At 39.5% G+C, this 24,148-nt stretch overlaps 1 protein-coding gene across 1 annotated transcript in view; it reads right to left on the reverse strand.

Moving 5' to 3' along the window:
- Window positions 1-24,148, reverse strand: part of ENPEP (glutamyl aminopeptidase) — an 80,117-nt gene that overhangs the window by 50,230 nt on the left and 5,739 nt on the right. Inside the window, exons 2-4 of the mRNA XM_087816032.1 lie at window positions 18,171-18,312; window positions 16,101-16,232; window positions 2,257-2,377 (exon numbers count right to left, since the gene is read on the reverse strand). Of these exons, the coding sequence (XP_087672158.1) occupies window positions 2,257-2,377; window positions 16,101-16,232; window positions 18,171-18,312 (395 nt within the window). The remainder of the gene's footprint in view (window positions 1-2,256; window positions 2,378-16,100; window positions 16,233-18,170; window positions 18,313-24,148) is intronic.

Below are 24,148 nucleotides of genomic sequence, written 5' to 3' on the forward strand. Positions count from 1 at the left end.
TGTACAATTTGAGATCAACCTGATTCCTTACAAATCAAGTAATTTACCAACCACTTGTATGGATTAAGTTAGCTGGACCAAGATGGAATTGAACATATTCTCTCTAAATTCCCTTCCAGGTCTAAAATGTTGAATTCTATCATAACTTCCTATTCCTTATTTTTGTGGGGCCTATAATCTTAGACATATTATCTGACAGGAAGAGGCAGTGTTGATTAGTTCTATGTTAAGTCCAAAAACAGAAAATATTCTGCTTGATTACTGGACAGAATTCTCCAGTTAATAAACTATAATAAGAATATAATTTATTTATCATTACACAGAACTTACATGAGGCACATAAATAAAAATAAATTAAAATTTCATCTAATATATAAGAAAGGCCTTTTCTGGTTGAAATAAAGATTCTTAAAGCATTTTATAGAGGAATCAAAATGTATATATCACATATGAAGGTCAAGATTATAGCTGTAGTTTCCTTTTCATGTTATCTTCATTCTTAGGTTTGGTTATTCTTTTCATAAGAATACCACTTAAAAGCTAGAGGAGGCCCAGCTGGGCGTGGCTCAGGGGTTGAGCATCGACCTAGGATCCAGGAGATCACAGCTCGATTCCCGGTCAGGGCACATGCCTGGGGTTGTGGGCTCAATCCCCAGCCGGGCATGCGGGAGGCAGCCGATCAATGACTTTCTCATTATTGGTTTCTCTCTCTCTCTCTCTCTCTCTCTCTGTCTCTCTCTTTTCCTCTCTGTGAAATCAATAAAGACATATTAAAAAAAAAAAAGTAGAGAAGTATTTCCCACAAGGGCCAATATTTTCCATGGTATTATGGAGTATAATCTAATTTGGGGAGTATAATAAATGCAGAAGTCATCTCTAAGGAAAGTCTAAGATAGAGAATATTGAAAGGATTGAAATGCAGGTAGAAATATGAAGGCAGGGAAGGAGGAAGAGAAGTTGTAGTAGTTAGTAGAAGTTGTAGCAGTTATTATTGTAGTAGTTATAGTAGTAATAATAGTTGCAGTAGTAGCAGTACTTGCAGCAATTGTTGGAGTAGAAGTAGTGGTGGTGGTGGTGGTGGTGGTGGTGGAGAGGAAGGGACAAAGCAAGGAGAAGAGAGAAATAAATTGGTGCGATTTCCACCTCCAAGGTTTTCTTGGGTGGTACAAGTGAGATAAAGAGACTTTAAATTGATGTGCTGAACATTTTATTAAACATTATTCTGATTTTGATGGAAAGTTGTTTCTTTTCCTGTCTCCTCTATTGATAGTAGTTGCTGAGCAATCAAAAAAGAAATTGGATCCACTGCCATTGAAGAGAAAATCAGGCATCTATGAGCTTGCTTAGAGCCACAGCCATTCCCATGTAGAGAATCTGGCATCCCAGGCGCTTGGCATCGAGAATTATACCAAAATAAGGGCAGAAACAGTAAGAGAGAAGCCAAGTGTTGGTTGCTTTGTTTCCTTGTCACCTTTATTTCATCCCTACAGACATCAATGTGGGTGTTCCATTTAAAGTCTTTGCTAATACCATTCAAGCTTACTAATAAAGAATTTCTGCTATTAATGGAAGTATCATATCAATATCATTTTTTTAAATATATCTTTATTGATTTCAGAGAGAGGAAAGGAGAGGGAGAGAAACAGACAGAAACATCAATGATGAGAGAGTCATTGATCAAGCCCACAACCGGGCATGTGCCCTGACCAGGAATCGAACCCTGATTGCCTCGATTCCAGGTCGACGCTCAACCGCTGAGCCACGCCCGGCCGGGCACCATTGTTTCATTTTAAGTGCTGGAGAATCTAGAACTAGTCTTGTACAACAATAGAAAGACTGGAGGCACATGGGGCTTCGGCAGCCTCATTTATTCCTCTTATTTCCCAACTCACTGATGGTAGGGAGGCAAGTAAGCTGTTAGGATGGGTACTAATTTTGAAATTAACTGACCTAGATTGCTATTTCTGGCTCCATCATTATGAACATCTGCAGTTTTGTGCAATACCATACTTTAATTTTTATTTGGAGATAAAAGACTACATATTTATCAGGTAAGAAGAGAGTATCAACATTATTCTTGGAGGAACCCAAAACGGATTCTTTCCACACCTCCTAAGTATTAGGCACATACTGTAGGCATAAACGAAAAAGACAAGGATGAGTATTAACTAAGGACGATAGAACTGGAGGAAGGGAGTTAACTTAGGCAAAAATAAAAGCAATATTAAAAATAAGAAAATAAAAAATGATTCTCACCTAATTTAGGAAGCGCGTACTCCATAGCGAAGTATTCTTCATAATAATCAAACACACTTTGAGTTATGTTGGCAGCATATTCACCTGTGTGCTTTTGCTCTGGCTGGACATACACAGTAAGCTGTTAAACAAAACACAAACATTCCGTGAAATGACTCTTCATTTGGTAAAGCACACGAAGTAGTGGAAAGAAGGTGGGCTTTAGAGCCAAATAAACCTATATGAATCTCAGTTCTGCATGGACAAATCTCTTCACGTCGCTGAGGCTCATGTGGAAAGTGAAAAAATACTGCATAGTTCACTGAGTGATTTCAATGGCTAGAAATAATTTAAGGCAATGGTTGGCATACTGTTCAATACATTTTTTAAATGTTATTGCTTTTTTCCATTTAGAACATATATTGCCATTTTAATGTCTATGTATCTATGTATCTACCCATCTATCCATTTTCCTATCTACCTACCATCTATCTATAATCTATCAATCGATCTATCATCTATCTATCATCTCTGTGTAATTTGTCTTTGAGGAAATCAATCATGTGATCTTTCTCATCTAAAGAGCCCTTGGAGCTCGATCCCCAGTTGGGGGCGTGCAGGAGGCAGCCAATCAATGACTCTCTCATCATTGATGTTTCTCTCTCCCTCTTCCTTCCTCTCTCTGAAATCAATAAAGATATATTTAAAAAATAAAAAAATAATAAATAATAAAGAGCTCTTGGATACATGTTTACCATAGGCTCTTTAGATGAGAAAAATGACATGATTGATTTGTTCTATTAAATCAATAGAATAAATTGTTCTATTCTATCCATCACTACCCAAATGACTGTTTTGATATTTTAGCTATTCTATTCCAAGAATCTAATATATGCTGATTCAAAATTTTCTTGAGAGGGAGGCACCTTGATAAGCTACATCATTCTCTAAATCTTTAAACCAAGTATAGATACCCTCAAAACCAATTCTAAGCACTTATGACCCACAAGAGCCAACACAATGTTGAAAGAGGAAAAACAAAGTTGGAGGACTGATACTATCTGATTCCAAGATTTACTATAAAGCTCCAGTAATTAAGACAGTGAGGTATTAGCAAAAGAATACACACATAGATAAATATAACACAATAGAAAGACCAGAAATAGACCAACATAAATATAATCAACTGATCTTCGACGAGACAGCAAAGGCAATACAATGGAGCAGGACAGTTTTTTTAAAAAGCAAATAGTGCTGCCCAGCCGGTGTGGCTCAGCGGTTGAGCATCAACCTAAGATCCAGGAGATCGAGGTTCGATTCCCAGTCAGGGTACAAGCCCGGGTTGTGGGCTCGATTCCCAGCAGGGGGCATGCAGGAGGCAACAAAGACTCTCCTTCATTATTGATGTTTCTGTATCTCTCTCCCTCTCCCTCTCTCTGAAATCAATAAAAAATATATATATATTTTTAAAAGTGCCTAAACTGAACATACATGTGCAGAAAATAAAATCTTTCACAAAAATTAACTCAAATGGATATTGACCAAAATGTAGAATATGCAATTATAAAACTCCTAAAAGATAACACAGGACAAAAACTAGATGGCCTTGGATGTAAAGATGACTTCTTAGATACAACACCAAAGGCACGATCCATGAAAGAAATAATTGGCAATATGGACTTTAGTAAAAACTTCTGTCCTGTGAAAGATAATATCAAGAGAATGAAAAGACAAGCCACAGGCTGAGAGCAAATTATTTGCAAAAGACACATCTGATAAAGGTATGTTCTCCAACATATACAAAGAATCCTTAAAACTCAACAAGAAAACAACCAGATTAAAAAATGGACCAAGGACCTTAACAGATACCTCACCAAAGAAGATATACAGATGGCAAAGAATATATGAAAAGATGCTCTACATCACGTGCTATCAACGAGATGCGAATGCAAAAACGAGATACCGCTACACACCTACTAGACACTACACACCTACTAGAAGGCCGAAATCTGGAACACCGACACCACCAAGCGCTGGTGAGGAGGAACAACGGGAACTGTCACACATGCTGTCGGGAATGTAAAATTTACAGCCACTTTGGAAGACAGGACAGCAGTTCCTACAAAATATACTCTTACCGTATGATCCAGCAGTCACTCTCTTTGGTATTTACCCAAAGCAGTTCAAAAGATGTCCACACAAATACCTGCACTTGGCTGTTTACAGCAGCTTTATTCATAACTCCCCAAACTTGGGAGCAACCAAGGTTGTTTCCTAGCAGGTGAATGGATAAACTGTGGTACATCCAGTCAATGGGAAATTATTTTGTTTAAAGAGAAATAAGCTATGGAACTACGAAAAGACAGGGAGAAAACTTAAATGCCTATTACTAAATGAAAGAAGTCAATCCGGAAAGGCTACATCCTATATGATTCCAACTCAGTGACATTCTGAAAGAGACAAAACTATAGGGACGGTAGAGCGATCAGTGTTTGCCTGGGGTGGGGGGCGGGGAGGAAGGGAGGAACAGGTGAAGCACAGGATTTTAAGGGCAGCGAAAGTGCTCTGTATGATATAATTATATATGTGCGTGTGTGTGTGTGTGTATAATTGTACATTTATTGACACCCATAGAATGTATAAGCAAGAGTGAACCCTGAAGTAAACTATGGACTCATGGACTTTGGGTATTATGATGTGTCAATATAGGTTCATCCTTGGTTAAAAAAAAAAAGATACTAGTATGTGAGGGAGCAGAGGATATATGTGTAATCTTTGACCCTTCCCTTAATTTAGTTAAATCAATTTCATTGTAAACTAAACTTACACACTGCTCTAAAAATGTCTTTTTAAAATTGTTGTGAAGGCTTTAAATAAAGTATATTTGCTGAATTTAAGAAATGATTCAAAACCCTTAAGTAAAGCAAAAGATGCAGTCTTCTGGTTAGCTCCAGCCCAGATACCTAACCAAAGTAAGTGACTTATTATTTTTTTTTTTTTTAAATTATGTCTACTTTCCTTCTATATTATTTCAAATGCATCGCTACTTCTGGTTTTCGCTTAGGCACACATCTGAGCCGTCCTTTCTGGGAAGCGAAAGACAATGGCGAGGCCAATCGTCTCAAGGGCGAGTCCTGAGGGGCCACCCCCGGAGTTGCCGGCGCCAGCTCACTGTTCTCGCTTCCGCTGGGCAACTGGCACTCTGTTTTATCTGCGTAAGTGAAGATGCGATCGTCTTTATCTCCAAAGGCAACACAGCTCCCTCAATGATCATCCCAACATTCTCTGAGGCTTTTCTTTTCTTTTTAAATTTGCCGTAAGTGGTGATACATCTCCTCTCGGCCCCCCTGTCCTGCAAGGACATGCATTTTCCAAGAGGTTGAATGAAACGAAGGGTCCAGCGGGGGGCCACTGAACAGAGCAAAGGTAACTGCCCCGCATGAAACCAAAACCGTCGCGTTCGGACAGCACTGCCACGTTGCAAATGGAGCTTCTCAGAATTTTTCATCTGTGAACTAATTAGTGTGACAAAACCCCCTCCGAATTCCCACCACGTCTGTTGCTCGCCATTAAACACTTCAGGAAGGGCGGCCCCTCTGGACTCGCTCTGCTGCTGTCTACACTCTACTTCTGTGCGGCACGTAACATGTGGAGGGTGAGAGGGCTGAGAAAGGGGAGGGGGGTCACCTGAGGCCTCCCACCCCACCTGGAGCACTGTGGGGGGTGAAAGACAATGTGCTCTCTCACCCAGATCTCATTTCCCACGCCGGTGGGCTGACTCCCTTCAGCAGAATGCCGCTGAGGCCATACAATCCAGTTTCTCTGACTCTCAGCATTTCTGTCGTTGGCAGCAACAGGAACACAGAGTCCTTGAGCGGGACTGATGTAATGTAAACTCAATCAAGACAAAATAGTCCCTTTCTCTTTTGTTTCTGAGAAACACCACCCCACAGAACTATGTCCTGTCTTTGCATCACCTGTGAGCCACCACTCTTATCTTGAAGGCTCATAGATCACATCTATGACCATTGCTTTCATCAGCTGAGCGAGGCGACAGCACGATATTAACCTCGGAACGTCATTAGCGAAGCGGGCCTGGGAGTGTGTCCTCTCTGCCGTAAATCACAAGCACGCTTTTACTCTCAGGGCGCTGCCAACGTGCCAGCATTGCCTGCTCTCTGGGGCCTCACAGGAGTTTCTGCGGCATCGTTCCACAGCAGAAGGCCTGTGATGTTTGGATTTGGAGATTTCAAAAGTATCCTCTGTCCTCGTGCCTTCATTCAGCTCAGCCCTTCTGCTCTCTGACCCCGTCTTCCGCCCGGGCTCCGCCTGCACCCCCCTCTCCTCTCTGCGGGCTTCCGACGGGGGCTGGCACCCCTCCATCATCTGCTAAGCCTCAGCGCTCTGTCCGTGACAAAGATCAGAAAATTGGCCCTGAACTGCCATCGTGTTTTAGTAAGAACTGTCGTCTTTCAGTTTACACGCTTGCTCTAAGGAGAGGGCTTTTCAAACACATTCAAACGGCACAGAGAGGGGGCAGGCAGGCTCCGGGGCTCTGTTCCTTCTTACCGTCGAAAAGGGTCGTGTACGGATTATTCAAGGACTCTACCGAAGGTTACACATAAAGTTTATACAAGACTTATGACTTTATGTATACACTTTATACATAAAGATGAAGTTTGTTAGACTTCAAGAACCTAACTTGTATGCATATATTTTCAGTTCTTAAAAACAGTAAATTCCCTAAGCAAACTGGGCCATCGAGGTAGGCCCCCGCCGGACACCGTTAGTCATGCCTCAAACCACTGAACCTGCTGAGCCGGCGCTTTCTAAGGCCGTGTCCAGCTGACCGTTCTTGTGCGGGGCCTGACACGCCTGCGTTAGCATTGTTGCTGCTGCTTTTCTCTGATCGTGTTGGAACCTACGGTAAAGAATCGTTTTGGAATTCTTAATATTTTCCCTTCCGTTCAAGTGTCTCCAGGGCTTTAAGAAACCGGATGTAAGCCCTGATTCATGAACGGTCACTGTCACTCCCTTTATGTGTCCTTTTGACAATGATTAGACACACCAGATCTCCCTCGCTTAGAACAACCTAATGAAGCCATTCAATGATTATTAGGTCTCTGAAACCAAAACCAAGGAGAAAGCCCAGGAGTGTAATCAGCATGATTAATTATCAGCTTTACTGAGTACTTAAAAATTTCCAGGTAATATAGCTTTTCTCATATAGTGTCTCACTCTATATATCAATTCTATGCATCTGACATTATTATTAATAATAGAACATAGTATTTTGCATCACTGATAACTTTACCCCAATCCTTTTACTAGTCCAGCTTCTACAAGTATAAAGTTGAAAGAGCTCTGAAAATCAAAAAACTTTTTACATGTTCAAAATAAACTAATTTGGCATTATCATCTAATCCGAACTGATAGGAGTTTTTTTTAAAAATAATCTTTATTTTTCTCTCTATGAAAATATTGCTGCAGAAATATTACTGTTTGATTACAAGGTGCTGCCCCAGATCCCCCTGTAGTTAATAATAGAGTATTTTTACCATATCACTTTGCACAAATCTGAATTCCAACATTCAACTAGCCACAGGGATTTTAAATAAGGTTGTAAACGCTAATTAAAATTTGAGTTTGAAGAGTTTTAAAAATAAACTTCCTCATTGTATACATGAGAAAAATGAAGTCTAAGGCAGGCTTGTTTTTAACTATATCAAACTGCCTCTTGTCTCTATTCCCACCAAGGAAACCCGACTTCCTCTAGCTGCAAAGTGAGCTAACTACTGTGCCCATCTCACAGAACTCTTGTGAGCATCAACCACACTAATGCCTACGCAGTGCTTGGCACGTATGAGTTTCACGTGGCTTATCAAGAGCATTGGTATCATTAGAGATAATACACAGAATTATTAACCTCTGTGACTTTCTCTGTCTGTACTTCCCCATATGTTGGGGATCTCCACACTGTGGTATCCACGTTACCATTAGAAACATTAGGAGAATGCAGGGGGGAAAAGGAAAAGTTAAGTTTTTTACTTCCAAAATACACTTTTCATGCTCACACAATAAATTTGAAAACCAAAACCATTTGATTTGTAAGAGCCCATTTGGAAAGGCTTTTAGCAATAAAAACAGAAGGCCAAGAAAAATGCAAACCAAAGAATAGACTGCAAACCAAAGACAGATTGGAAATAAAATAGAGTGAAATCTAGATATAGCTTTGTCTCAAAAAAACCCCCCAAAAACAAAAAACTAGGTAAAAGTCACCTCGGCCAGGAGAGAGGTAGTAAGTACACTTGATGGCACAAGAATCTGGAAGGGGGTGTGTTAGGGTCTGAGGTGAAGGTGCCGCTGAACTTGGAAAGACCACGGGAACAGAAAGGGATCAGCTTGAACAGACTGACAGCCACCACGGCCACTGTCCCCGGTCAGCAGCCGGTCAGTGGGAGCACTGCAGGTGACAGTGCCCTGGATCCACGCCCTCCCTGTACTCTTCTGCTGAGCATCTTCTATTGGTAAAGGTGACCATCCATCCAGGCTTGCCTAGGAATGGCCCAAGTCTGTTGCTTCCCTGTTTATATCTCGTCATAATTAATAATTGATAGCACCTCATTATTTATATTTTATAGATGATAAAATGTATGGTCACTTTGCCTGTCGACAACAGCCGGCCTTTCTACTGCCCACCATCCAGCAGAATAAGAACCTGTTCCTCTGTTGAGGTTTTGCAGAGTCTCATCTGAACTGCTCCTAAGAGACACATCTCTTTAAGTGGCCTAGGATATTGCAGGACCCCTAAAACCGAAGGTGAGGGCTTTGGTGTTCAAAGGGATGGTGTAACCAGCAAAAGCTTGAAAACATGCTTGGGCGACACTACACAGTGGAGATCACCTTTGTTTCACATCTCTATTGAGCTGCATGTATCTTAGCACATTTCACTCCCTTTAGGGCTTAGTATCTTCCTTCTGCACGTAGTAGGTGCTCAGTAAAGACCAATAAAACAATCTGATGGAAGGAACAATCTGTTTCATTATCAATGCTGAGGTAGCAGGATGGGAAAGAGAAAATAATTTTATAGTTTTTAATTCCATAAATGCATATGTAAGTTACATAGTTGATATCACTGAATATGTTATCAATGTGTTTAATTTTACAAGTTTACATTCTTTGAAACATTTTTTTCAGCAGTGGGCAGAAAGTTAAAAGGGAGTAAAACTTGGTGGAAAGGAACAGTGATACATTATTTTTTTTCGGGTTTGTGACGGCCTTATCACAGGACTGTGATATCTTTTTTCTAAATTTTAATTTGCTCCTGACCCATAGACAGATCATAAATATGCAAACCTTGGCTTGATGTTTGGGTGACTAAGAACAGTTTTTCTGCTGTAACTATGAATATTGAAAACATGTTCAGAACTCAGCTGTTGTGAAGTACTGTTTGAGAAGAAACCAAGCACTGTCATTTAGGACATACAAAGCATTTCTCGGCAGCTCACTTTGTATTTGAGTCAAAATGTGTTTGATGCATGGTGATTATTATTACTGCAGTCAAATTTTTTAAAAAGCAAAAATAAACATTTAAAAAAATCTAACTTACTTCATAGAACTTGATATTATTTTTATTAATAGTTTTTTTCATTTTTAAAAAATTTAAATAAAAATCATTTGCAATCTTCTATGGCTTCCTAAATTAAACATATTCCTTTGGAGAAAATTAGAGCCCTTAATTTAGAACAAATCAGTAAAAAAAAGAATTTAAAAACTTATAAAATGTTATCAAAATCAAAATCCTTCAGGAAACAGCAAAACCATAACAAAAATATCTTTATAAAATAATACAATGAGCCTATGTTAAAGTAGCTCTGAGGGAAGTAGAAAACTGCCATTAGAACATGACAAAAGTTGCTGCAGGCAAGACGCACTGGGGCATGAGACAATGACCCATCAAAATTTTAAGGAGAAATAGGACATTTACATAGCCTTGAATTATTTCTTCCTATGTGTTTATTAATCACTGAAGAGGTTATAACCTACATCCATAAATTCTTTTATTTATTTATTGTTGACACTATTACAGTTACCCCCCATCCCTCCCCGGCCCTTACTCACCTCCTCCCAGCCCCTGCAGCTCCCCTCCCTCTGCCATCTCCACACTGTGTTCTGTGCCCATGGGTTATGCATGTATGTTCTTTGGCTCATCTCTTCACCTTCTTTCATCCAGTCCTCTCCATGCCCCTCCCCTCTGACCTCTGTCAGTCTGTTCCATGCTTCTATGCCTCTGGTTCTATTTTGTTCATCGGTTTATTTTGTTCATTACATTCCACATATAAGTGGGAGCATATATCCATAAATTCTTTGATAGTTCTCCAACGAGAAAGTGCAGCTTAATTCCCTTCCCCTTGGGTGTGTGCTGTACTTAGTGATTGCTTCTAACAAATAGAACATGGAAAAGAAAAACAGTAATTTACAGTGGAGAAACCCAGCAGACATCACCTTAACCAAGAGTTCAAAGTTAGCATCACCAGCATTGTCATCTTAATAGCATGTAACTCCTGACATATGATATATATTATACGATAAGAAGGGTACCACACTTCTGCAAAACTTTCCTCAAATCCAAACCCCAGTCTAAGCATGAGAAAACATCAGACAAAACCAAATTGCAGGATATTCTACAAAATGTCTGACCAGTGCTCTTCAAAAATGTCAAGATCATAAAAAAACAAGAGAAGAGAGAAAATGTCACAGATTGGAGGAAATTAGGAGACATGACTAAATATAATATGGTATCATCTACTGGTTCTTCAAACAGAAAAAGACCATTAGTTGGAAAAAACTGGTGAAATCCAAAAAGGCTGTAGTAGTTAATAGTTTTATACAAATATTAATTTCCTAGTTTTGATGAGTGATTGATAAATGGTTATGTAAGATTTCAATACTGGAGGAATCCAGGTGGACACTGTAAGAGAACTCTGTTGTATCTTTGCAACTCTTCTGTCAGTCTCGAAGAGTTTAAAAATATATCTGAGTATTAAAACAATCATTTTTTTCTAATAAGACTATTTTCATGTAAGGGATGCATAAATTAAAAAACCTAAAACAGCTCTAAAAAATAAAGTGTATTTAAAAACCCATGACATCCATATTTTCTGTCCTCGATCAATCTTCCCAATCCAGACAAACAATGGACTGAGACAGAAGCAAGTTAGAAGACCTAGGCAAGTAGGAAGGATTCAGTCACAGGTATAATTCTAGGTGCAACTCTTCAGGAATCATCCTGTAAGAATTTTTGGAAGAAGGCACAATATAATCTTGTCCTGATTATTAGAATTAATATGTTTATAATAGCCTAGCTAAATGGATACTTTCAACCAGCATTCTCTTAGTGAACAATTCCTCCCAACTTCCTCTCCTCATGAAAGCCAGGGGTTGACATGATCTCTAGCAAGGTAAATGCTCCTCTTAGCACATCCTTCTTTACAGAAGATACAGGTCAACTGACCCAAAGAAATTCAATACTTAATTAGAACTTCATTATTTTTCAGGAACAGAATCCCCCTTGCCATTTAACTTGTCCTGAATCTGGTTCTTAGGAGACTAGGGAGAAGTTAAAAATTCTGGCAAAGTTACTGAGGATGAAGCTCGAATGTACCTCAGATAGGATCACAAATTTAATAATTTCCCACGGTCTGGGAAAATGTATTTGCCAAGGATGTATCTGATAAGGGGCTAATTTCCAAAGTCTACAAAGAACTCATACTACTCAGCAAGAGGAAGACAAAAAATCCAATTAAAAAATGGGCAAAGGACCTGAATAGACACTTCTCCAAAGAGGACACACAGATGGCCAAGAGACATATGAAAAGACTTTCAACATTATTAACCATCAGAGAGATGCAAATTAAAACTATAATGAGGTATCACCTCACACCTGTCAGAATGGCTCCATCAACAAATCAACAAACAACTCCTGCTGGCAAAGGTGTGGAGAAAGGGGACCCTAGTACACTGCTGGTGGGAATGCAGACTGGGGCAGCCACTATGGAAAACAGTATGGAGGTTCCTCAAAAAATTAAAAATGGAGCTGCCTTTTGACCCAGCAATCCCACTTCTGGAATATATCCTAAGAATCCTGAAGCACTCATCAGAAAGAACTTATGCCCCCCTATGTTCATAGCAGCGCAGTCTACAATAGCTAAGACATGGAAACAGCCCAAGTGCCCATGAGTAGATGAGTGGATAAAAAAGCTGTGGGACATTCACACCATGGAATACTATGCAGCTGTAAAGAAGAAGAATCTCGTACCCTTTGGGACAGCATGGATGGACCTGGAGAATATTATGCTGAGTGAAATAAGCCAGGCAGAGAAAGACAAACATCACATGATCTCGCTTATACGTGGAATCTAAAGAACTTAATAAACTGATGAACAGAATAGATTCAGTGACATGGAAGCATAGATGAGACTGACGAATGTCAGAGGGAGGGAGGAGGGCGGGTGGGTGGAGGGGGAGGGAGTAACCAAAGAATTTATAGGCATATATGCACAACCCAAGGACAGGGACAATGGTGGGGAGAGGGACTGGGGAGGAGGGTGGAACGAGGTGGAATGAGTCATTGGGGGAAAAAAGGGACATCTGTAATATTTTAAACAAAAATAAATAAATTAATTAAATAAAATAATTTTACATATGGTAACACGGGGACTCTTCCTTTTCCCCATTTGCTTTTTTTCTTCCAAATTTTCTACAATGTATGTGTATTATATCTATAATTTTTAAAACTTAAAAATATATTAATAACTCACAGTGCTCTGGATTTGAAAATGGATTGCAGTATATCCCAATGGGAGACTTTGAGCTGAACTATCAAGTTAATAACATGCCCATTGGGGATTTAGTTCCCATGATATGACTCCTGCAAGAGCAAGAGAAGCACATTTTAACTTGAGTTAATTCACATAACTAAAAAATCATATAATCTCTCTACATTTTGTACAGTTCAGGGTATTTTGTTTTGGTTTCTCTGGGACAGAATTCAGTGGTTTTATTTACTTTAAAACTCTTAATCAATCAACTAAATTTGGAAAAGACTTTAGGGATAGATTTCTTGCCAATAGTTGTAAAAAAATCCATCAATGGCTGGCCTCAATTGTTGCTAAATTACTGTAAATTACTCTCCAAGTTACTCTTTTTTTTTTCAGGATTGAATCAAAATGTAATACAACTAACATTTTAAAAAGGCAAAATGCAGAGTTAAAATACTTTTGAGCTACCTTCCAAACTCAGTTACCTTTTTTCTTAATAATTTTTTAGGATTAGGTCCTCCAATATAATTTTTTCTCATGAGCAATGAAGACATTTTAACATAATGAATAGTTTGACTGCTAATATCTGCTATTTTCTCTTCAAGTAAATAATTACAAAGAACACAGGGCTTGAGTCTGTGTTTATTGATATAAAGAACTCTTGCCAGAAGGGTACACATACCCAAAAAAGTTTAATCAGGGTATTATAGATCTTTGGATTACACAGTATAAACTGATTATGAATAGGGGGTGATTAATGTACCAGAATAATACTGTAAGAAGCAGAGTGGATAAGAATACTCTTTTGATTCATGGATTTTCTACTAAAAATGTTGTATTACACAATAACTACTTATCTTCTTCTTCTTTCTAACTGGCAAGGTACTTTAGGGACTTTGGATCAAGATGGTGTAATAAATTGAAACTTCGATGTACCCCACTGCTCATACAGGAATAGCAGATGCATTGGAAATCATGTTTTTAAACTTTGAGTATTGTTTCTGATTGTTTTGTCATAGCTTTCTGTTTTTATTTTATTGTGGTCATATTTTCTTGAATCTGAGTGTAATAATTAAAGTTTGTGTGTGTAAATGTTTAATTTTGTATGTTCTTTTTACAATTATCTTTTGTTTTCTCAGTTATCACCATTTACCCCACTGTGTCTTGGGTTTCCTTTTTTACGTTGCCTGTTTTCCTCACATGCCTGCCTGGCTTGGGCTATCTGTTCAGGTCTAAGAGCCTATACTGTGTATCTGAGAACCTGGTGTGGGTTCCCTCTGATGTTACATTTAGGTGGATTTAAGTAGGGTGGGGGTGTTTTGTGTTGTATTTTGTTTTTCATAAATCTCTCTGGAGTGAGAAATTGTACTGGGAGCATTTGTGCTTAGGTGTCAGCTATAGGATTTCAATTTAGAGTGAGTGGGTAGGGAGCCAGGCAGGGAACCTCCTAAATGTCAAAGAGCTAGAATTTATGGTAAATTTTCACTCACACTAAATGCCTTGAAGTTCTCCCTTAAGGCCTGTTCAACTTTTGAGGCAAACAGCCCACAGGTTTTTTGCAGAAGGGCAAACTCTGGCTGCCTGTCATCTATGGATGGGGCACTTTCACTGAGATCTCCTGACTTGGAGTCTCTGGAAAATATCCAAAGAGAGCTTGGCTTTCTGTTCCTCTCTTATCAAACAGATGATCAGAAAGTAGCATATCTTCATTTCCCACCCAAAAGAGGAAAACTTCACCGATTAAGATAAAATGTTATGTACTCAGCTTTGAAAGAGCCATTTAAAGAAATGTTTACCACTTAAAGGGTATCTGGGGATCTTTGCCAAACTGTATTTTCCATGATGTCCTTCCAAATCCTCTATATAGTAAAAACCCATCATTACAGCTCGGCTAACTAACTTCCACAGGCTCTAAAGGCTCACCCAGCCAGTATAGCTGCACAGTAATATTATCTCTGAGCCAATGGGAGCGCTCTTTACCACATCTGAAGGCCTTATCAAAGCAACATACGTGATAAAGGAAAGACAAAAGTTGGATGAGTCATCATGATATACAACACCTTTGAAAAGGTCTTTCAAAGACCTTTGGAAAAATGGACATTGCTCCATTTGCTGTAATCTGGGTACAGAATATAGGCATCACACTGAAAACCCAGGTGCAAGATATCTCAGTACCAACCTCTACTATGCCCACACTAAGACCAATTTCCCTGGGAGCTAGTTTCCCAGGAAACAGATTCCGTCCCTCAAGTGATTGGTAAGGAGGTCAAGATATTTTCAGAATATCACACTTTGGATTCAGAAAGATTTGAGGACTCTGAATCTCCACCACTTGCCCACTGGGTGATCTTGAACAAATTACTGAAAGTCATTAAATTTTAATTCTCTCATCTTTAAAATGGGGGTGATGAGTTCTTCCTTATAAAATTGTATCAAAAAGATTATAAGAATAGGTATGATTATGTGGCACGGAGGAGGAATTACAAACTACATAAGTGTTTAGGAAATAAGCAAAATGGAGGCCTCCAAAATGAGAAAAATGATTGCATAAAAGTATTTAGTTCGTCAAAAGAAAGTTGTTGAATTAGTCACCTTGATAAAGAATAAACTTAGTATTTATATGTTCTTTAATAAAATGCTTGTTGACCCTTTGTTATTGTCCTATTTTGAATTAATTACATACAGGAATGCCACCAACGAACTCTCAGAGCTAGTCACTGGATATTGGTCTACCTCTGGCTTCCTCCGCCATCCCTGGCCCAGCTGGGACCCCACCCAAACACCTATACTCAACCGTTTTTACTAAATTGGTCATGTCCCAATACTGTGAGGATGCCCATTTCTATGTTTGTTGTGTTTATTTTTCACCTGTGTCGGTCTAGTTCACATTTTTCTATTTTGTTCAGGGTACCATCAAGCTCACAGACCTGGGTAACTAATGGGCTTTTCTGTTCTGTTGTATGAAAAAAACCAAAATTTTAAAAAGTAGAAAATGAATTACAAGTGCATAAGTGATAAATTTAAAAAACATATAGTGTGACTCACAGGTATTCCCCTCTTTGACTTTCTCTCTATGGGATGAAATTGATGCACAGCAAAGCACACCAGGTAAGTGCTCATGGGGACAGACTTCTGGAACGTTGTTCGAATCCATTTATCATCCACCGGCTCTTCTTTCTATTGAAAATCAAAGATAATCTTTTATTATCAAAAAACCAATCATGTACAAAGATAAATGATTGCTCAGAACCTGACTTTCTAGTACTTTCTAGTATTTTCAGTACTGTGAAACAGTGATTGAACTATACACTGTCTCTCGGGGAGAAACACAATTTTGACTGTGACATAAACTGGACAGGAGTTCAGTTATCTTTCTACATGAAACACAGAATCCTGCCCATAATATTTAAGGAGACACTGTGATTCCTTAACCAAGACTTAGGCTGGTGCTCAAAGCCTTGCCCAGAGGAAGAACTAAGTAGGTATTTGCTGATTTGAGTACGTGCAAGAGGGCAATGAGTTATACCGGGCAGAGTAGGATGTTATATTCTATTTTCCTTCTCTGGTTGTCTACATTGAAGACCCAAGGTGTGGTCACTAAGGTCACTGTCTGGGTTACCACGGAGAGAGAAGGATTCCATTGCTTGGTGCAGCTCCTGATCCCATCTCTCTGGGTTTCTCTCCACGCCAGCTTTGCTTCCTTACTGCCAACCACCTGTCAGACTACTCCATCTATGACTGCTTTCCCACCTCCTGCTGCCCACTGTTTACACATTCCCACATGCCCTCCAGCCACACAGTAAGTCACAGGACAGCGAGGAGCTTTAAAAAGGGATTAAGCGAGGGAGGCTGAGCCAGAAGTGATGCCCAGTTGACAGGGCAGGCGTGCGCGCACATGTGCTTGAGAGGGGGTGTTGCAGCTCCAGCGAAGACGCTCTGCAATGAAGACCTACTGGTGTTAGTTTTGATCTCCTGATGACCCAGACGGTCTCATTCTTCCAGGCCTTTCGGAAGTATACTCTGTGAAAGTTAAAGGTCCTATGGGGAGGTCTGAAGCAGAAGCTAGTAAAGGTTGCTCTTTCTCCCACCTTCCCCTTGCCCTTTCCACACCAAGACATTCCAATGGCAATTTACTCGGACCCACTTTCTCACTGGTGTCTCACACTTGAAGTTTATCCTGTCCTTTCTTCTGCAATCGAAACTCAACTGCTCAGGCGCCTGGCACCGGAAGAAAGCAAGTTGACAAACTAATTCATGTGGAGGCATAGATGGATGGTGGCAGTCACTTTTTAATCCTCTTAAGATTTCATTTTATAGTGTTCTTGGTATTTTGGAGGAATATTTATAATAAAAAGAGATGCATTTCAGGGATGATATTTCACATAGTAGATGAGAAAGATGGGATATATAATTTTGACAGGGTGTCTTTCTGATACTAGGTAGCTGAGAATTCTATCTAAGGACAGGCTTGGCCCTTTTACATGTCAAATGTTTAAGGTATAATATACCGAAACTTTGAGGTAATGACGCTTTAGTTAACTACATTACCTGTTATGGGGATGAAGAACAGAAACAGAGGAAAGGGTCTTATGTTAATAATCATACAGATAGGACTTATTGTGGTCTTTTTTTTTTTAACATTTAATAAGCATGTCAAATTCATTATGGGTATGCTGTTCCTTGGGATTGGCTTCTACATTCCAATATTTAAGTCATGATATTTTGCAGTATCTCTATTTTTAAAACTGGCTTTATATTCAAATACAAACCAAGAATAGTGACAAGGCCCTTGACTACTTTTCAGTCTGCAATTCCTTTACTTTGCCATGAATCTGTCATTCTTTCAGTTAAGCAGAGCCCAGCCGATCTATGGCTACTGTGTTCTCTCCTGCTTAGAAAGCCCAGCGTGGCTTTTTGACTGGATTGTGATCTCTTGTGTTAAAGACTTCCAGGAGTCAAAGGAAAGAGATAGCCAAAATGTATTTTGAAACCCCTAAAGTGGTTAGAGCACATTTAATTTTAGAATTCTATGGGGTTCTTTCATAGCAAATCGGATAATTTACCTGATATTTTAAACAGACTGTCTTCATAAACAAAAAGTTTGAAAATACTCACCTCCACTGGCATATTTGAAAGTGCCTTATAGTCTTTGGTGTGGATGATAGATATCGTATAAGTTGCCTTTTTGTTGGGCTCATCAAAACAAGGGAAGGATTTCCTGGCATCTGTTGGTTCATGATCAGTGGCTGCTATGCTCCTTGGAAACAAACACACAAACAAACAAAATATATGTTGTCTCTTCTGACAGCCCCTATGTTTCTATCCCTATAGAAAAACTTCAACTATGTAATTATATCCCTTACATTTCTTAAAATGAGTTTCCACCCACAAACTATCAAATAGTTGTCAAAGTCTTTTCTGGAATGTTTAGGTTTAACAGATAAATGAAAGTCCAGAGATAACTTCAGATATTTTCTATGACTACTTGGATATTTTGGTGCCATAATTAAAAATATGTGAATGATAGATGAGCAAAAATAAACCTACTTATGAGCTATCACTCTCTTCATTACAAAGTTGTCGAACAAGTAGATAATCACAAAACCAACTCAAGGGCTTGTCTCCAACTGCCTTGTGAGAGTGAGCAGCGATGTTCTGTCACAGAGCAGAGGAGCACGTCCCAGTCCCAGCTCCTGTTCCTATTGGCACATTCTTTCTTAATGTTACACCAGGGACAAAACCCAGCTTCATTTCCATGCAAAGGCAGTGCTCCGAGTAATCTCCCAGGTGAAGCAGACTTTGGCCAGGTTTAAAGCACATTTTTGAGCCGAGAGCATTTTTTATGGCTCTAACTAGGCACATGCTTATGTAAGCAAAAATGTTTATATTTAATGTTTCCATCATTTCAAAGAGGAAATACTTTTTCTGAGAAATTACTCAAAAAAACAATAATAGTGAATATATACTTTTTATGTAGTCATATCACAGTAAGATAGTATTATTATATTACTCATTAGAAGAGTAAGCCAAGTTAAAAAGATAAAAGCAAGGAAAGAAAAAAATGTTGACTTATATTCATTAATAATGTGTAAGGAAAATATTTTGTCCTTCAAGATCCTCAGAGACTAAGGAAGGTATATCACAAAGATTTCTAAGCTAAATTATTAGATCACTTATTCATTCAACAAATATTTATTGAACGCCTTCCTTCTATACACTACACACACACACACACTCTCACACATACACATTTGCTAAGCATTATTCTAGGTGCTGAGGGAATGACAACAGCGAAATAAATAGATATACAAATAGATAAAAACAAATCCATAAATGAAGAAGTAAATTAAAAAATAAGGAGCATGGTGGGAGCTCTATACAAAATAAAACAGGGGGAGTGGCAGAATAACTCAGGAAAAGTAGTGAGCAACACCAAGTAGTCAGGGACAATCTCTTAAAGTAGGGGATGGTTTGCTGAGATCTAAATGATGAGAAAAAGCCAAACAGGTGAGATGAAGGAAAATGTGTTCTAGCAGAGGGAACAGCAAGTGTACAGCCTCTAAAGTGGAAAAGAACTGCATGTGATCGAGAACCTGAAAGGTGTCCAGTGTGGCTGAGGCACAGTGAACCAAAGGGACTGGGAAAGGAGGAGTTTCGAGAGGCCAGCAGAGGCCACTATAAGAATTTGGATTTCCTTTGGGTTCAAGGGTCTTTTATATGCATTAATTTACTTAGAAAATAGTATGTCATAGCTCAATATCCATCTACAAGAAATTAAAATATTTGAATTTCTTTAAAATATCTCTCTAGATATGAAAATTACTTGTTAAAAACTCAGCCAAGAAAACTAATCTATGTTAAAAAAACACACAACTAGCCCGGCCAGGCGTGGCTCAGCAGCTGAGCATTGACCCAGGATCCAGGTGATCGGGGTTCGATTCCCAGTCAGGGCACATGCCCAGGTTGTGGGCTCCATCCCCAGTCGGGGGCGTGCAGGAGGCAGCCGATCAATGACTCTCTCTCATTATTGATGTTTCTACCTCTCTCCCCTTTCCTCTCTCTGAAATCAATAAAGTCATATTTTTTACAAAATGGTGGCAGCAATAACATTAAAAAATATATATATATATATATAAAGAAATCTGTACACTTCCCTGGGGTGTTAAGTTTTTCTAGTGAGCTATACCAAGCTCCAATCCTATGTTTTGTCAGCTGCCTTTTTCTTCTGAATTCTTCTGGCTTCTGATTTCTTCCAGAGGCAGATGAAAAGAAAAAGTCACTCTGCAAGAATGTTACAGCTTAGTCACACCTCAGAAATAAGCCAGCTAACTAATTTGGGAATATGTGTGTGTGTGAGTTTGGGGGCGTGTACATGAGCCTGTGTGTGGGAGGTGAGGGTGAGAATTGATAGGGGCACTTATAATGTCCCAAGATTGAGCACCTGAATTAATCTGAAATATAATTATATCACTTATAAATTATAGAACACATATACTTATGTGAGCAGGGATTTAAGTTTCCTTTTTCTTAAGTTTCTTTTTCCTAGGGCTTTGCACCCATACACTCCCCTTGATTCTGGAGAAAGCAATTCAGGAGGTGGCGCAGCTGTGGACAGTGTGTCCTTGAACAGCATGGTGAGGCCGACCCACCAGGAGTCAAGCTATCATCTTATGGAGACATTGCCGATGACCAAGAACAATAGCTGATGCCTGAGGACCTCCAGGGCTGCACAACAGCTGCATTCTATTCCCAGCCTCAGTTTACCCCATTTCCCTATATAACCTCAAGGCCATTCCTTAAGACAGGTTTTGGATGTTCATATGCGCTCTGTCTTCTTGGTTGGCTGGCCTCCTCAATAAACGCCTCATATGATTCAACCCTGCCTCCGCTGAATTGGGCACAGCGACAGGCAGCCTCAACATCACTGGGATTTCCCGGTAACAGAATTACATGTTCCTCAGCATAGCCAGGGGGTAGGTTTTCAATTACTCTTTTCTAGTCTCTACCTTATGCCCCAGCACCCAAGAGAGAGAAGAATTTTCAATCCTTGCCTCGTCTCTCTTTAAAACAGGTTATGTTTGAAATCTCAGAGATACTGTACTTTGGAAGTGAGTCTTTGGGTGGTGTGTTTGCTGGTCGTCAGGGAATGCTGATCACGGCAAACTCACTCAATTACAGTGATCTGGACGTACACTGGTGTAGATAAAGTGACATTCATTAACAAGAAGGGTTATAAAATGTGCATTGTTTTTTCTAAATTGTAGAGCCAATAAGATTTCATGGGGGAAATTCTCTTCTAAGAGTAAAACTTCCTAGATTGTAATTCTACTTCAGCCTCTTAAGTGTGATCTTGCACAAGTTACAAAGCCTATGATTCTTCGTGCCCTCATCTACAAAAGCTGGTTACCAGAGCACATCTGGCCTCTTCACAGGGTTGAGGGGACAGAGAAGGGGTGGGTCACAGGTAGTAATATATTTGAAACTCTCCTGAATTTACCTAATGGGATTAGGATACACCTCATTCTATTTTCTTAAATTCTACAAGGCTAACTATACTTCCTTTTTTCTTTTTTTTCTTTTTTCTTATTCACACACAGCACATGCAACTTTAATCAACCAAAGGAAAAGTCCCAAAAGTAGATGCCACTTCTTGGTGGAGACACCAACACTTCAATTCACATATCTTAAAAAAAAAAGACTATTTCTAGGATTGACAGCACTGTGAATCCTGTATTCAGACCCTGTAGGCTCCACGCAATTGAAGATGCTTTCAGCCTGCAGACCACACCAGGTGCCCAGGCCAGCCTGGAACAGCTTTACACAGCGCTCCAAAGGAAAAGCTGTAAACCAGCCCGAGATGAGGAAGCCGAGTCCTAACCAGGGAGCCACCGCAGGCCCAGGCGTAGGTGACCCTAACTGTGCTTTCTGATGTAGCACCTTCCACAAGCAACAGACTTCAAAATTCACTCATTAGACACCAGTATTTGTCCTGAAACAAAGTTAGTTTTTTAAAATTTGTGTGTAAAAACTGTAGGCAATATAACAATTAAAAAAAATAACTTATTTTTCTCATGAAGTCTTGTGTAACTCAAAAGCTCCTATTTAAATATGCTAAATTCCATCCCAAGTTTACTAACGTTTTGTAAATATGTGCAAATTTGAAAACAAGGTATTTGGGATAGCAACACAAAACAGATTGCAACTTCTTTAGAGAGGTTTTACTGGGTGGTTAACATTTTTTTCTTTTTAAAATCAGCTGAATTATGTTGTAAATTAATGGGAAAAGTCTGGCTAACAGCACAGTATGTTTAGGAGTGGCTGCAGGGTCCGTCCGGAATAATTCCCATGCCAGGCAAACTGCTGAGTAAAGCACTTTTCCCTGAGGGCCTCTCTATGCTACATTAATAAGCCCCTCTCGAGGCCCAGCACATTAAAAATATAATTCTATGTAGCTTATTAATTTTTAAAGAGCCACCCCTTTGACTTCTCTGAGTATGTCACATCAAGGTGACTTTAGAGAAAGCTGAAGAAGAGGAGGTGACGGTGCAAGTCACAGGCCAGTTCACCCAGAATCAACTTTAAAAAAAACACCAAACTACTTGATTATCTCACAAATCATCTGGCATACTATTTCCAATGAAGACTCTCAGGCTATATTCAACAATTTAATAACTTAATTCAGGAAAATAAGTAGCAAGGTCTAGGTGAAAACCTTAAACAAAAGGCTTCTGATGCGAGCGAGCGGTCACGGCGGCTCGGCGTCTGTGCAGACTAAAGCGCTGCTCCCGATTTAAGCAGGGCAGCCGGTCAGAGCGGGACAACCCTCCAGCCTGTTCCGATGCCAACATGCTTTTGGTGGTTTGAGTGAATCCGTTAATTATTTAACTTTTTTCCCCGATTGTTTTTTTTTCCTATGTAGAAGACATTCAAGGTCAAATTACTAAGGAAATTACTATGGGGAATTGCTAAGCTCCTGCAACAAGTAAACAAGACCAAAAAAATCAGTTTTTTATTGATCATGGCTACTGATAGCTCGACATATCAATCTAAGAATATAATGAACTGACATACGACTAAAATTTCAAGATCAAAACTACAAATGAGTAAACACATCCACGCTTGTGAGAACATAGCACACAACACATTTAGCACCATCCCACTTATTTCTTTTTAACCTAATCTCCACTTAACTCCTAAGTCTTTACGACAAGCTTTAACCTCGTGCTTCAGACTTATTTATCCCAGGGCCTCCTAGACGTCTCCTCCTGGGTGTCTGACAGGCATTCAACACGCCTGACACCCGACTTAGGACCTTTCCGTCCCAACCTGGCTCTTCTCTTCAATTTCCGATTGACGTGTGGCCTGTCACTCACATTTGGTGTGTGGAGCATCCTAGGCCCGTAACTTTTCCTGAAGCCTCTGCATAGCCCATCCATTTGCAAATCCCGGCTCCCTCACCTCCAAACAGTCTTCTCCACTGCGTCTTCTTCGGCCTTGAAACCACTGTCCTGCCTGACCTTCCTCTCCTCTTTCCTGGGCCACTGCACTGTCTCCCACTTACCCAGGTATGGATTTGGCTCTTTCCTTCACTATCCACATCTAAACAGTCACCAGTTAATTTTTCCTTCATAATGCCTGTCATTAGTTATTCTTCTTTTTCTCTCTCATGGGTTTTCCAGAATAATCTCCTATTTCTTTCTCCCCGCTCTGCTCTTCTGACTTGGTGCCTTTCTTTTTTACCTGCTTTTACCTTCTCATTTGCCTATTAAAATCCCACCATAATATCAAAATTCAGTGTCAACCCTACCAATGTTATAAAGAACAACCAGAAAACTCAAACTAGAAACCATCTGTCCTCCTTTTAAATTCTTATAATTTCTGTCAATTCCAATATTCTCAGTCTTTAATGTGTGGAGACTGTGTTCCTAAATTTAAAAAAAAAAAAAGATTTACCAACTCCGCTTCCCTTCAACAAGATGGACAGAAAGGAAGCCAAGGGAAATTTTCCACCTTGACTGTAGCCATGCAACCTGTCTCAGCTTGTACCAGAGGACACCGGGAGTATAAAGACCTGTTCGAAATGTTTCTATATA

This window comes from Miniopterus natalensis, chromosome 1, assembly GCF_054644295.1.
Source record: "Miniopterus natalensis isolate mMinNat1 chromosome 1, mMinNat1.hap1, whole genome shotgun sequence".
NCBI classification, from domain to species: domain Eukaryota; kingdom Metazoa; phylum Chordata; class Mammalia; order Chiroptera; family Miniopteridae; genus Miniopterus; species Miniopterus natalensis.